Source organism: Macrobrachium nipponense, chromosome 4 (genome assembly GCF_015104395.2).
Source record: "Macrobrachium nipponense isolate FS-2020 chromosome 4, ASM1510439v2, whole genome shotgun sequence".
Classification (NCBI taxonomy): domain Eukaryota; kingdom Metazoa; phylum Arthropoda; class Malacostraca; order Decapoda; family Palaemonidae; genus Macrobrachium; species Macrobrachium nipponense.
Window position 1 is genome coordinate 87,035,647 of NC_061100.1, and position 14,891 is coordinate 87,050,537.

Consider the following 14,891-nt stretch of genomic DNA (forward strand, 5'->3'; position numbering starts at 1 on the left):
TGAGCCTGATAAAATCTTTCACAGCAATATTGCCTCTCATAACCCAAGTGGAATTACGCAAACTATCCTGATATTCATTTAGTCGGTCAGCAATTAGTACCGCCCTCTCTACAACATTAAGCTGAGTCATAGAGGCCTGATTAAGGATGTTCCTCAAAGCTAAAACTACATCTAAGGCCTCTTCACCGCCATATATGGCACGTAACCTAATTTTAAATTCATCCCATGTAACCGTCTCTTGGAAAGAGACTCCTCTCAGGTATGAACCTGCATCTCCTTTAGCAAAGTCAATGAAACTTTTAGCTTCCTTTAATTGGGTCAGTGATGCATTTTGCATTTAAATGAGCATCTACTGACGAGATCCAAGACTCAACACTTTGAGGTAGGAACCCATTGACCCGACCTTGAAAAGGAGCAATTGCAGATTGCGCACTCACCAATGTCACAACAGGATTGGGGTTACTGGGTGCGGGAGAGCTAGCAGCAGCTGTGGTAGCCATGATTACTTTTGGTTTTTTCTTATCACTACGATTCCTTGCAATCCTATCAGAATATCTATATGAATACACTCGTTCACTGCGTAAACGCATATGCAATATAAAATTTAAAAAAATGTGTTGCAGATTATAACAGAGTCCCCCAAAATAATAAGATTAAAAACAGATAATATGATAAAGATATTTCCGGAGAACTTCTGGAAGAAAAAGGAATTAGCAACAAAGATAAAAAAAAAAAAAGGCCTGCAGGGCGAGGATCCGTAGTTGAAGATAGATTCCTGCAATGAAGGAAGATTATGATTATGTATAACTCACCCCCAGGAATAATGGATGATTGACTTGTTTATGGAGAACACTCACTGAACACACACCAAATGAATAATGGATTGTACTTAGCTGAGGCTTTTAAGAGAGAGATTGTAGTGTTTTGATGACGTCACAGCCTCGTCTTGCTCCGCGGTTGACCGATATCTCGACTCGCCTTCTGATCATGGGTTGTTTGTTTGTAGAATGATTCACTTCCCGTTGAAGATCCGATGCTGCAAACACGTCCGGTTTGATTCTTGAAGATATGTGTTGAAAGTCGTTTTCTAAAGGTTGATTTAGCCTCTTGAATGCATCTCGATGAAGGACATTTATTAGTGTTCGTAGGATGCTTATAGTTGCTTCTGTTGATTGAAGATCCTCTTTCCTCTGTTGACTTTTGATATGTTACATTTTCGATGATTCTGTTTGCTTCAGTTGACGTAGAGACGTCCGACTGCCACCAATATACGGGTCTTGCCTATGTATAGGAAGGCGACCCGTTGAATGTTATAGCTTGCGACTGTCACACACAAGCATTCTGTGTCTACTTCCCGTTTTGTCAGAGTGACATCGATGCATCGAGATTTTCTAAGTTCCCATTTAGTATCATCCTTAAGTGTAGAGGCAATGACTCAAACTCTGAGTTAACAAACTTAACAATTTATTTAGGACTACATCTCTGGATTATAGGAAGAGTTAGTTTCAGAGAACTGCTCTTGATGAAGAGAAGTAGAGATCTAAAGTTACAAAGTCTTTTACAAAGATAGTAGAACAAAGCTTATCTCAGCATGCATAATATACAGACAGACGAACATGTGACTAGGAATTTACGTGTTACCTCTGCAGGTGATAGGTCACCAGCTTCTCATAGGAAGGCGCTGTGATTACACAGGCAAATGTAAACCAGGGCATCGCAAACATAACACGGCAGCATCTAGCTTGCGTCCTGTTTATTAAGAAATATCACACTCCTATGTCGCCATTGACCCCTTGGGTCATGGGAGTATTTCCATATATGTAAATATATGCTTATCTATGTAATTATTACACATGAAGCCAGCTTCCTTGGAAGACCTGTCCAATTTTATCTGATCTTCACAATGTAGACTCAGAGAACACAGATATTTTCGTACTCTGTGTTTCAACCCTAGAACCTCACATCAGAAAGAAGATACTGAATGAACTTAGAAATTATCATCGAAATCCAAGACACTCCAATGAGGATGGGGAGTCATAACAACCAACCTTAGCATAAATTATCGCAGGTCTAAATAACCTCACAGTGCGCCTCGTTATACAAGGCATAGCACAACATTGGTGGCAGCTTTACCGAGTCGACGCCATCGGAAGACAACATAGCTGGCAGCCCGGACTCGGACTACTCCACATCATCCGAAGACTAACAAAATGTAACATACCAGAAGTCAACGAAGGGGAGAGAATCTTCAAGCAACTTAGAATTTCTTATGGCAATGTAAGAAACGTCTCTCTTTATTAATCATTTGAGAGTGTGTATCATCATTAGTGAGCATCTCCAGCACTTCAAGAAACAAACTGGACGTGTCTGCAGCATCGGATCACCATGAATAAAGCAACGGGAAACAAATCATTCAACAAACAAACACTGCACGAGAAGAACGAATACTGAGAATTCAGGTCACTGCGGAACAGCGACATCGAAGCCAAGGCCGTGACATCACCTAAACAGCAAGATCTTCCTCTTATATACCCAAGCTAAGAACCAGGATATCCGCTAAACAGAGAAAGGGGACCAAGGCCGTGTCGTTATCGAAACGCCGTGACTTCCCACAAAATCAAGCAAAGTACAAGTTTTTTTTATTCATTTGGAGTAACTTTGAGTGTTTCCTTTGCAGGTTGAGTTTCGTTGTTCCTGTGGCTGAAGTTACTAGACAATCTTAATCTTACTTTTTTACAGAAATTATCTACATCATTGGGAATTCGCTACTGCGAGTTTTTATCTTTGAGTTTCTGTTTCCAGAAGTTCTCCTGAAATATTATAATCATATACTCTGTGTTAATCTTATCATTTTGGGGCACTCTATTAATTCTGTACATAACAAATCATATTAAACATTGAATATGCATTTACGCAGTGGACGTCTGTATTTATAAAGATGCATGGATAGGGTCGTTGGGCACCGTAGTGGTAAGAAAACACACAAAAACAAATGGAACACCCGTGCAAATCTGGATAAATTAGAGGTAACACTATTTCGGGTCAGGACAATAATGGCTCCTTTGCAAGTCCCGATGTCAGTTTTAGCCTTGAGTTTTTTTAGTTATATGCTTAAAAATCCAATATCTATGACTCAACTTAACTTTAACAAAAAAACTGGTTGGATTGCAAGGAATAAACGTGTCTGTAAAAAATTTCATTAGGCTAACATACGTAACTTTCATAACAGTTATGTTACAAGAAGCCTTGGTACAGTGTTTTGGTGAGGAGACATTGCCCAACAGCACAGAAATAGATTTATATAAAAAAAATTAAGAAATGCATGTCTAAATGCGCTGATCTGGATCCCTCACTTTTTCAAATTTTAGCAAAGAATGACAGTAAACCACAGCAAGTACATATAGTTAATAATAACGCAGAATGGATATCTTGTTTTAATAGTAATCGCTCAATTCATAATAGTTCAAGTCATTCTTATGTTTGTTGCTTTTTACGTAACCAACAGCAACATAATGCTAAAAACACACAATACGTTGCCAATGATATTAAAGAAAAGAATCCTCATTATTATAATAGGAAACAGATAAACAGTAACTCTGCTAAAAATCAGAAGCAAACAAATCGTGCTTCAAGAAAATTGGTTACTGCGTAATCTAGTAAAACGGTCATGGTCAGTCAAAATCTGCCGAGTATTGAAAGCAAAGCACATTCCACATAAGCGACTCTAGTGGAGGGGGAGAGTGATGTCGGATCATTCATGCCAACACCTTTTTGAATTAAAAAGGAATTTTCCTATGAATCACACGACCGTATCAAGTAATCAGAGCAGGTTCCCGTAGTTTTGATATAATAAGCTTTTATAATTAGTGGGTATTACGCCCGACTGTACATGCCGTAAAATTAGAATATCAGCCATTTACATTGTTTTTATTCCTTTAGTCCACGTAATATCCTGTATTTACGGACTCACCGTTTGTTGTTCGAACTTCTCTATTGAGAAGTCCAGAGTACGGCTTTCAGTAATTGGCAATAACGAGTTAATTGTTGTAGCGTAACACAGATTCAGTACAGGGCGGATAAGCGCACGCTTACAGATACCTTTATAGTTATAAAAAACATTGATCTGTATCTAGTGTAATTTTAAGATATCCATCTATGGGTATACAAAACATTATCCTACCTCCTGCCAAATAAGGCGTGTTTATCAAAGGAAAATTCTATAAACCTTTTAACACATTAAAATCCGTTTTGGACAAAAAGAGACAGTTAATCAAATAATAACTTATATAGAGGAACCAATCACTTGTCTCAGAAATCGTGACATGGTTCAAGCGACCCAACAGAATTCTCCCACACCCGCAGTCGCAGTTTGCACGCAAAATCTCGTGAAGCATGCACCCTCGAATGTCTTAGTGGGTGTAAAAAGACTTTGCTGGGATCTGAAATTTTAATCCTTCCCGACATTGAAATATAACAGATATCCACGAACAAAAGACTATACACTGTTGACTCACAGCAAGAAGTTAATATTGAAGTCTGTAACCATCCGAATACCAATCTAGTGATCCACAAAACCTATATATATATATCGTGGATATGGAACTTATAAATATCGCATTTTTTAGTGTTGCTAAATTTAATCATGCCCAACCAGTTGTAGATGAATCCCTCTTATACTCTATCTAAAGTAAAATCAGTAAAGTGATTCAAGCAGAGGTGATTCAGCAAAAATTTTTTTTTATCTTTTATCAGAATATCATGATGTTTCTCCACTAGCGAGTGATCTCTGGGGAAAACGGATGTCATTGAACACAAAATACGGTCGAAGGAAAAACATAAAGCTATATACGTACCTTTGTATAGACTCCCAATGAAATTTCAAAATGAGATAAATGACGAAGTTGAAAAATCTTAATAATAGGAATCATTAGGAAATCAAATAGCCCATATAATTTTTCCCTTAAACGTCATGCCTAAAAAAGATCGGACTTGGCTTATCTGAGTAGATTTCTGTCGCTTAAACGAGGAAACGATTCCCGATCGTTTTCCAAGGCCATGTACCGACGATATCTTATTTTTGTTAGGTCAGAATAAATTTTTCACCAGCTTGGACTTACTTAAAGGCTTTCACCAGATACCATTAGCTAAGTGAGTGTACCTCGTACACTGCCTTCAGCACACTCAGGGGACATTATCAATTTTTACTTGTGCCTCTGGCTTACGTTGTACCCCAATTACATCACCAGAATGATTAATATAGAGTTTGAAGACCTTTTAGGGGATACCCTACATGCCTATATGGTTGGTCTTGTAATCTTTTCTAATACCTTAGAAGTACATTCGCATAAACTAGAGCTAGTGCTACAGAGACTAAGACAAAATAATCTCAGAGTAAAATATCTAATATGAGTTTTAAAAACCGAACATGTTTATTTAGGTTTTATGTGGCTAGTCAAGGTCTTGAAGTAGTCCATGGTGAGGTGTCGGCTACTCGTAACTTTCCGGTACCTATTAACGTAAAGGGGGATACAGCACTTTTGCGCTGTAGTGGGTATTACTATCGTAAGTTTATATGTAATCACAGCAGCTCCTATAACAGATCTTACAAAGAAAGGTGTAGATTTATTATGGTCAGAAAAGCATCAACAGGCGTTCGATATCTTTAAAGTGGAATTATGCAGTTCACCTATCTTAAAATTCCCTGATTTTAATAAGGATTTTTTTTTTATTGCAACAGATGCCTCAGACCAAGGGGTAAAAGGGGTACTACTTCAGCAATATGATAGATAGTTCTTTCCTATAGCTTTTTATTCACGTAAACTAAAGCCCTCTGAAAGTAAATATGCAGTAATAGACAAGGAAGGGTTATGGAATCGTTAACTCACTAGCACAACATTAAGTTCATAATCTACTGCTATCTTGTTAAAGTCCTTACTGACCATAAGTCCCTTACCGAGTTTTTCAAGGCTTTAATCACAGTCCCAAAGGAACTCGGTGGCAAATGATCATTCAGGTCTTTGGAGCCAAGATAGGATGTCTACCTGGGAAAGCAAATACCATAACTGACGCATTATCCCGCAATCCCACACCATACTGCAAGGAACCATTAGTTGGCCTAAAAGATATAGAAACATCCGTGCCTATTGTTAGGACCGTATCTGAACAAGAAAATTCATTAACCCAAGAGATCGTGAACATTGAAGACCTGGGTTGGAGCGCTGAACCGATACAAACTGAACAAAGCATGGGTCAGCAGCTAAGCAAAACAATAAATGCTTCGAACGGAAATCCTAAAGCAAAAGTATATTTAAAGTATGTGTAGCAGAATTATGTAATCAAAGGTAATATTATATGTAGGTCCGTGACGAGGAAAACCCGAGGAACACAGCAGGTGACTAACGACCAAGTAGTAGTAATAATCTCTTTCATACCAATCGTCCTAAACTGGTTGCATTCCAATCCATTACATGGTCATCCAGGGTTCTCTATTATGTCACAGAAAGCCAAATCACTATTTTACTGGCCTACAATGCTTACAGATATAAAAAGCACATAACTAATTGTCACATGTGTCATGAAAACAAGGGACACACTAAGACACCTGTCAGTTTGTCAGTTTAGGGGCCTATCCTGAGTCAAATCAACCCTTTGAAAGAGTACATGTAGATTTATTAACAGGGTTTTACGAGTCTGACAGAGGAAATAAACACCTCTTAGTGTTAATAGTTGCCTTGGCACGTTATACAGAATTAATAGCACTAAAAAACAAACACCACAATTGAGTGCGTTAGGAATATTTATGAGTGCTACATCAGTAAACACGGAATTCAACGCATGATAATCTCTGACTCGGGTGGTGTAAATCAATAATAATTCCCTTAACTCTTTGTGTGAATTCCTTCCATTATTAAAAAAAATCAATACCATATTTTATTACCCAGAGTCAATCGGTTTGGTAGAACGGATAAATAAGAAAGTCTCAATGTCCTATGAGTTACACTTGGGGTATTAGATCCGAACTGGATTATAGCGGTTCTCGCGGTTTTAAATACTTTTATCATTCATATCATGTATCTATAGAAATGATACCACAAGTAGCTATACGGTACGCCCGATAGAACACTTTTCCACATATTCAGGCCAACCATTAATTTATCAAATATAAAGAAGTATGGATACAAGTGTGAGTCGATATAATATACTCCGTAAGAAGTTGGAAGGGTTACAAATTATAATGAAAAGGAATCACGACAAAATCAATAAACAAAACGTAACCATATGCAGTAGGTGTTTATAAAATATCCAAATATATATGCGTAAAGGTTTGAACTCTAACTTAACGCCTAAGTTTAGTAGCCCATTCAGTATTCTAGGATATTAACGACAAATAAGCTAAAAGTTCAAACACATATCAAAACCTACTGGCATACTGTCTGTTCCGATGGTTTATATTCGTAGCCAATGAAAAAAAAAAAGAGATTTTAAAGTAAGGAAGTCTAGAAGTGAAAATGTATACCTATGTGAATAATCCTATATGGATCTTACAGGGAAAATAATATATATAAAATTTGTATGGAAACCTTTTTCATTGGTTTTAAATATGGAATATCTAATTTAAAATAAGTAATTACATATATTTTACAATCTTGCAGGTTTCCAACATGAAACTTATATTGTTCAATTTTGGTACTGTTTTTTCAGACATTCTTCTCGTGTGGGTGGAGTATTAAAACAAAAAATATCCAATTTATACATGGCTATCATTTGAAAGTACTAAAGTCATATTTATTACAGTGAGTAACGTAACTCTTAAAGCTGGCTTGAGCGCAGTCTCCTGCCAGGTGATGATGTCATCAGTCCTAAAGGTGCCTAGCGTGTTTTGCTGAATCATCGTATAAATCACACATGCATCATTGTTCCTTTTAACCCCGATAACCCGCTTGCACATACTTCATCTGTTGTTGTCTTGTTTTTGCAAAAAACAAGCCAGTCGGAGTGGAATGTTTAGCTCGTGAAGTTCTCATGGGCAACACAGGTCGTTAGGTACGTGTCGTATCCTATTCTTATCCGCGGTGATCAATGCAAGCTTAGTTAAAGAATTCCAAATCGTTTTAAAAATTAATGAACAAAATAAGCGAATAGAATTTCTATAACATCAAAATGAATTAATTTTTCTGAACTTCATAAACAATTAGAGTCAATAAATTACCTTATGGCATAGGTAAACGGGCATTTTAGAAGTATCAGGTCATGGATATGAAATATTTACTTGCAACTAGCATATTACAATTCAAGTAGATCACATTCATGGGAAAATGTCACATTTTCTTGGAAAACCCAAAGTTTATATAGAAATTAGTTACATAGTGGGTTCCTTCGTTGCACCTCCTGCCTATTAAAATTTTAAAATTAACCTTAGAGGATGCGCGTGAGAAACTTGAATATGAACCTTTTGTTAGGGGCACATAGGATCGGATTTTATCACAGCTTAATTTCAGTAAGCGTAGCGAATTACAGAATCATGATTAATATTCTCTCTGATTCTTATGTTGCCTGGCAATCTTACAAATAGCTCCGTCTCCCACTTCTTTGTCTAGTAGCTTACTGCCAGTAATATCGAATTTTGTTTGGGGTTCATATTGATATCTGTTAATATGGATATTTTTACGGTCGTCAGAGACCTGGATAGGTTCACTCTTTGTTATAATGCCATGGATAAAATAGTTTGTACAGCTGACTCTTTTGAATTCCATAAAATATCAGCGAATTCATGTGGGTTAAGTCTTATCCTTAACGGTTTTCTCCCTCCCATATTTGGACGTTGTCTGAATTTACTTTGCCCTTGTGACAAGTATAATTTCACTTACAGGCTGTTTAACGGAACCTGGTTACACCCTGCAGTAGGAGAGTGTCACGTCGCATGCCCAGACAGATCGTCTACAACTTCAAAACCTGTTCATCACTGCGGACGACTGCAGTGGAGTAACGACCACCTACAATGTGAAGGGAATAAGCACCATCATAACTGAACAGGCTTATTTCGTGGTTTTCCTGGACCGTCACCCATGTCCCAGCGTTAATTTCGTTTTTAATGCAGAATGGTCCAGCAGCTGTTGGAATTGACTACAAAGGAACAAACTTCCAATAATCACGACCAAGGAGGGTATTCAACTCTACGTTTGCTGGCGCAGGACTCGTGCTGGGGATGATTTTACTCATCGTGAACATATTTGTATGGCATAGGATGCAGAGAACAAGTATGGGCGCAAAATAGAACGTCGGACCGTACCCAGGTAATTTCCCCTTGTTTTTAACCATTTGGAATTGGCCATTTCATTTGGCTCTAGGTGGTTGTCTGGAACTGTGTAATGGGCGAAAAGTTGTTCGAAACGCTAGTTAAATGTGCAGTGGGTATCTCCTTGGCTATGTATTCCATATATAAAGTATCAGTAAATAACAGAATCCGTACAGTATCACAATCATTATATATCTATTAGCATACTTATTTGAAGAATATAGAAGTTAATCAATGAATCAATATATATCTGTGCGTGTACGTCCTAGGAATCTATTTAGAGTGCACCTAGATTAATCACTTAGATTAGTCATTTATGTTAATCATTTGTATTAAGTGCACATATATTGATCATGATTATATGAATCAATATATATATATATGTATAAATAGATCAGGTAACCTATAATCAATCTGTGACCTTGTATCTAACCAATAACTGCAGTTAATATATCAGTCAATATATCAGTTGATATATCAGTTAGTATATCAGTTAATATATGATTTTTATCACTTCATATATGATTTTTATCAGCTAAAATATGATTTTTATCATGTAAATCTTTATGTTATGCAATTATCAGGAGTACATTAGTATTTTCTGTAGCATATGTATCTTCATGAGTTGAAGTGTAAAACTGTATCATTATATATCACGTGATCATTACTATTTACGAATATTATTATATGCATATGTCTTATATCTTATTACATGAATCTGTATTTGTGTACACCATGAATTTTTTTTTCTTATAAGTATTTTTTATATATATTTGATTTTTTTACATATAACTAATTAAATATCATGCCTTAACCACTTGCTGGTAATTATGAGTTAATTATATATTCACCATAGTGTCTGTATCACACTCCTATAAGTCAAATGCAAGTCAAGCTTGAGTAATGTTCAGTGTTTGGTTTTGTAGCCGACCGAGCATTTATGTAAGTGTTACATAATAAAAAAATATGGACTGTTATTCCATATATAAAAACTAAAACTATGATTTATTAAAACCAGTGACCCAAGAGGTCAGCCAGTTTGCTTGCAGGAGTGTGATCAGACCAGATAAGATAAAGTAGGCTAAGATGACGTGTTGTATCAGTCAGTGTCTGGTTTGCCATCATCTGTGGTTATCAAATCTATTGTTCTATAAACTATTGACAAATCTTCCTGCATGAGACAACCACAGTGACCTATAACCCAGACGGCCTACATGACTTGTAATCTATGTCATCTGTGTGTATGTTCGTATGTTCGGTGTACAGTCTGCTCACTTTATGATTTGTAAACCAAATTGTATGTCAGACTTCATGAAGCCAGCTTCCTTAGAAGACCTGTCCAATTTTATCTGATCTTCACAATGTAGACTCAGAGAACACAGATATTTTCGTACTCTGTGTTTCAACCCTAGAACCTCACATCAGAAAGAAGATACTGAATGAACTTAGAAATTATCATCGAAATCCAAGACACTCCAATGAGGATGGGGAGTCATAACAACCGACCTTAGTGTAAATTATCGCAGGTCTAAATAACCTCACAGTGCGCCTCGTTATGCAAGGCATAGCACAACATATATATACAGTGGCAGATCATCTTAAAGATTATAACAATGATCATGATGACAATTTTAATGATAATAGCAACATCAACGGTTACCGTTTGAGAGGACAGATCATATCTAGATCGAACTGTATGCTGGACGAGGCCGCGTCTCGACTGTGAATCGCATCTCATTTCTCAAGTAATCTTGGTTTTGATTGGGTGTTATCACTATGTGGCGTGTCATGTTTGTATCATTTTAAGCACTTACCAATTTTACTGAAAATGTTTACCCCAAAGCATAAAAGTGGTTACTAAAAAAGAAAGACCAAAGAAGAAGAACATTTCAAAACTACCTAAATTGTAGATTCGTATTTCAGCTAAAAGGATGTTTATGCAGGTGAAGATGCAAGGCCAAGTTGCTCTAGTAGTGAAGATGTTGCAGATAAAAGTCTCCAGATTCTGAACATGTAGGCGAAAAGGGGTTGGAGCTAGGATATTGTTCCAAGTCTTCTGAGTCAGACCAAAAATTAGTCGACTTAGGTCTCATTAATGATTTGAATATAACTGAAACGGAATCCAACACAAATGCAGAAACTGGTGTTTAAAGTGCTGAAACTCAAAAGAAAGACACATTGACTTCAGACCGAGGACACTATCCTGCTGACATTGAAAACAGTGAGTTGAAAACATTAATTATAGCAAAAGGATCATGTAGACTCAAAGGGCCATTCCCAAGGGATAAACATCAAGATGGACGATGTTTTTCAGACGCTTTCTATTTTAAGAAATCCAAGTCCGGTATTGCATTGCCTAGGGTGTGGTTATAATAGTCACCATCGACAGATAGCGCTTATTGTGAACCATGGTGGTTTTTGCCAATCGCCAATCTTCTTCTTTTGATGCTGCCTGGGTTAATGGGGTAAGAGATTGGAGGCACCTGACCCAAGAAACACAGAAGCATGAATGCACAGCGACACATTTTGATGTTTCTTTGTTAAAGCAGAGTTGGCGCTTAAATCAAACTGGAGATGAACAATATAGATGCATATATACTATATATATACACACACACCCATAAATCATATAAATGTGTGTGTTTTGATTTATTTATGGACATTAGTTACTGGTAAATCAAGTAATGGCAAATTTTTCTTTTCATGATAGAGGCCCACTCAAATAATTTGCATCAGGGCCCATAATAAGCAAGTTCCCCCACTGTACATATATATATATATATATATATATATATATATATATATATATATATATATATATATACATGTGTGTGTGTCCGCGCGTGTGTGTCCGGTGAAGGCTTTTTGTGGCAATGTGGTGTTAATAAAACTTACAATTTAATTTTCATTTTATTTAGATAGGCCTTTTGCCTTTGAAGTTTACCTAAAGTAATGGACAATTAATGAAAGAAGAGACAGTTTTAATAACAGAAACATCTTATAACACACATTATTTGCTACATCAGTAAGACTAGGTTTCCACTGAGGACCCCAATTATCTTCATTTAAACTTAAAGTGTTCCATGAATAATGTTTATGTTATCTATGTACATGTTTGAGGGCATCTCTTTCTAAAATGATTGAAATAAATAAATTATTGATATTACTGAAGTTTACATGGAAGAAATACACCATATATGTAAAAGTTTAAACATAACAGTTGCCGAGCTAAGCGCCTCTTCTCCTCACACGATCATGGCGGGCACCTTGGCACAGAATTGATAATCTCTGTTGGAGTCGATCAGCTTGAAGGTTGCCGTTGTTTGGATCTGGAGAGTGGAATTAAGATGTGAAAAGTGAATATCCTGAATACATTACAGTGCAAATCTATTTATCATAATTCTTTCTGACAGCAATTCTTAATATTGTGAAAATTTGATAATTATGAAAATGTAGTCGGCAAATTCACAGCAAGAATTTTTCATAGATTCTCCAGTGAACTGCACTTGAAATGTGCAGGTTTAGATATACTATTTTCCAAATCCGTACTGATTTCTTTCTAAGGTATTAGATAATTAAATAGTGATAACAAAACTATATCACCTTTCATTGCATCACTTCTCTCTCTCTCTCTCTCTCTCTCTCTCTCTCTCTCTCTCTCTCTCTCTCATACACACACACACATTCAAATTTCAGAAAGCAAGATGGTGAGGAGCATACTCTCGGGTATTCCGACAAAACTTCTGCCGGGAACTGCCAGTCGACAGCGGTTCCCTTTTCAATGGGACATGGGTTTTCGGTTCCTTCCAGCTGCTTGCAAGCATCTGTATCGACGCCAGGCCACGGGACTTCGAAGCCGCCAATGGAAGCCGATGCACCAAGCGTCAGTGTATCGGTGTCGACGCCTAATTGGGATTTCAGAAGTTTGTTATTAATCGAGAGTGCAAAATTTCGTTCAGTTCAATAATACACATTTGTAAGCTCAACTGAAAGCCTAATAAGACGTTAAAGCTAAGTTTAGAGAGCAACACAGCATGAAGTTCTTACTTGAAGTGTACTGGATGGTGACCAGGTAAGAGTGGCCTCTCTGCAGGATGCATGGAGGTGCTGAGCAGCCTTCAACTTCAAACGCCACAACTGTTCCCTTGGACCCTGGAACAGTGAAACGTTGGATGAGAATGATGCGTGACTCAATGCAGGTACTCTGGATCCATGCATTGATAGATGAGTCAATGTAGGAATTCAAGAAATGTTCAAAACCAGGTATACTATAGTGGAAGTGGAACAAGAACCAGGCTATGCATCATTACATCACCATTCAATCTTTGCTTGAAATATTCTATTCACTGTCTAAATTCCATGTGAAGTCAGTAAGTTTTTAATGACAATATTACAGGTTTATCGAAAAGAAAAGACAAGGTACTGGTAGAGTGAATGGGTAGTTACTTAAGAAGTCTCGAAGAAAGAAAGTGAAGTGGACAGAAAGAGGTATGGTAAACTCACATGGTGTTTACACAACCAAGATGGATTATTTTCCTAAATCTTATAAAGTAATGTTTTCACTATCACATTTGATCAAGTATAAGACTGACGTTTCCTCACGAAATTCTATTCGATAATAATGAGAGCAAAACATATCCGTGATATTCATTAATTGCTTTGAGAACTCCCATCAGGTTCAATTGTATCTAATAATTAGTTGCTACAAGCACAGAAATAAGATCTAGAAAATCAGGAGAATGTACGATATAACTCCCAGAAAACTCTGAGATTCAGGGGGTTTGAAATTCAGAGGACGATGGAAGGACAACGTTAGACCTCATGTAGCCCAGGACCGATGGAAGCCAGAAGAGAGAAGTAAGGGTAGGACTAAACCCCGAAAGAAGAGAGAGAATAAAACACGAGAGGTGTCTTTTAGTCAAGGGAACCAAAGAAGGAAGAGACTTCTAAAGCTAGGTAGATGGTTGAAGCTTTACCACATCGAACACTCTGATGGGTCCTGACTTCTGCAGAGCAAATGTGGCAAGAGGCCGTCCTGGAGTAAGACCAATAGGAATGACTGACAAAGAAGTGTTTTCTTACCGCAGTCCTGGAAAGGAGTAGCCACGGCGCAGGCGGCGATGCCGAGGAGGATAAGTAAGGACCGTTGCATTTTCGTTCCCTGACAGAAATGGATAAATGAAATATTTATTTTATAAATCACGCAGAGAAAGGGGGAAAAAGCTCATTCTTATAATCCTCGACTTTCTAGGTTAACAAATCATAAATTGCACAGTCTTTTTAAATGTCCCTTCGATTTTACCTTAACTTTTACAGATCTGGGAATTTTGTTATTCTGATGTAGGAGTTTACAAAGCAAAGTTAGGTTTTTACTTGTTATGGAAGAGTTTTGACATAATTCTACTGATAAAACCAAACCTGTTATACTGTCTTACAAGTCTTTTCTTTCGCAAGAATTCTAGAAATGAATACTTCCCATAGCAATGGTCCCTCTATATATACGAACACTGAACAACTGGGGTTTCGTCATAATTATGTGGGCGGGGCACTCCATCAGCTGAGAAATGATAAAGAAGTCTCATGTGTGATATGGAAT

The 14,891-nt window shown here is 37.1% G+C and overlaps 1 protein-coding gene across 1 annotated transcript; it reads right to left on the minus strand.

Moving 5' to 3' along the window:
* Positions 1-12,192: 12,192 nt before the first annotated feature.
* On the minus strand, positions 12,193-14,656 carry LOC135211663 (NPC intracellular cholesterol transporter 2-like). Its single transcript, XM_064244930.1, has 5 exons — positions 14,598-14,656; positions 14,378-14,456; positions 13,343-13,447; positions 13,016-13,200; positions 12,193-12,624 (listed from the first exon to the last, which is right to left on the minus strand). Exons 2-5 carry the CDS (start codon positions 14,445-14,447, stop codon positions 12,541-12,543), a joined length of 444 nt encoding a protein of 147 aa, XP_064101000.1. The 5' UTR covers positions 14,448-14,456; positions 14,598-14,656; the 3' UTR covers positions 12,193-12,540.
* Between the last annotated feature and the right edge of the window lie 235 nt (positions 14,657-14,891).

Coding starts and splice junctions, on each gene's coding strand:
- LOC135211663 (XM_064244930.1), bottom strand. CDS start 14,447: ATGCAACGGTCCTTACTTATCCTCCTCGGCATCGCCGCCTGCGCCGTG. Junction 13,201..13,342: donor CACCATCCAGTACACTTCAA/GTAAGAACTTCA, acceptor AATCCCAATTAG/GCGTCGACACCGATACACTG. Junction 12,625..13,015: donor TTTTGTCGGAATACCCGAGA/GTATGCTCCTCA, acceptor TCCACTCTCCAG/ATCCAAACAACGGCAACCTT.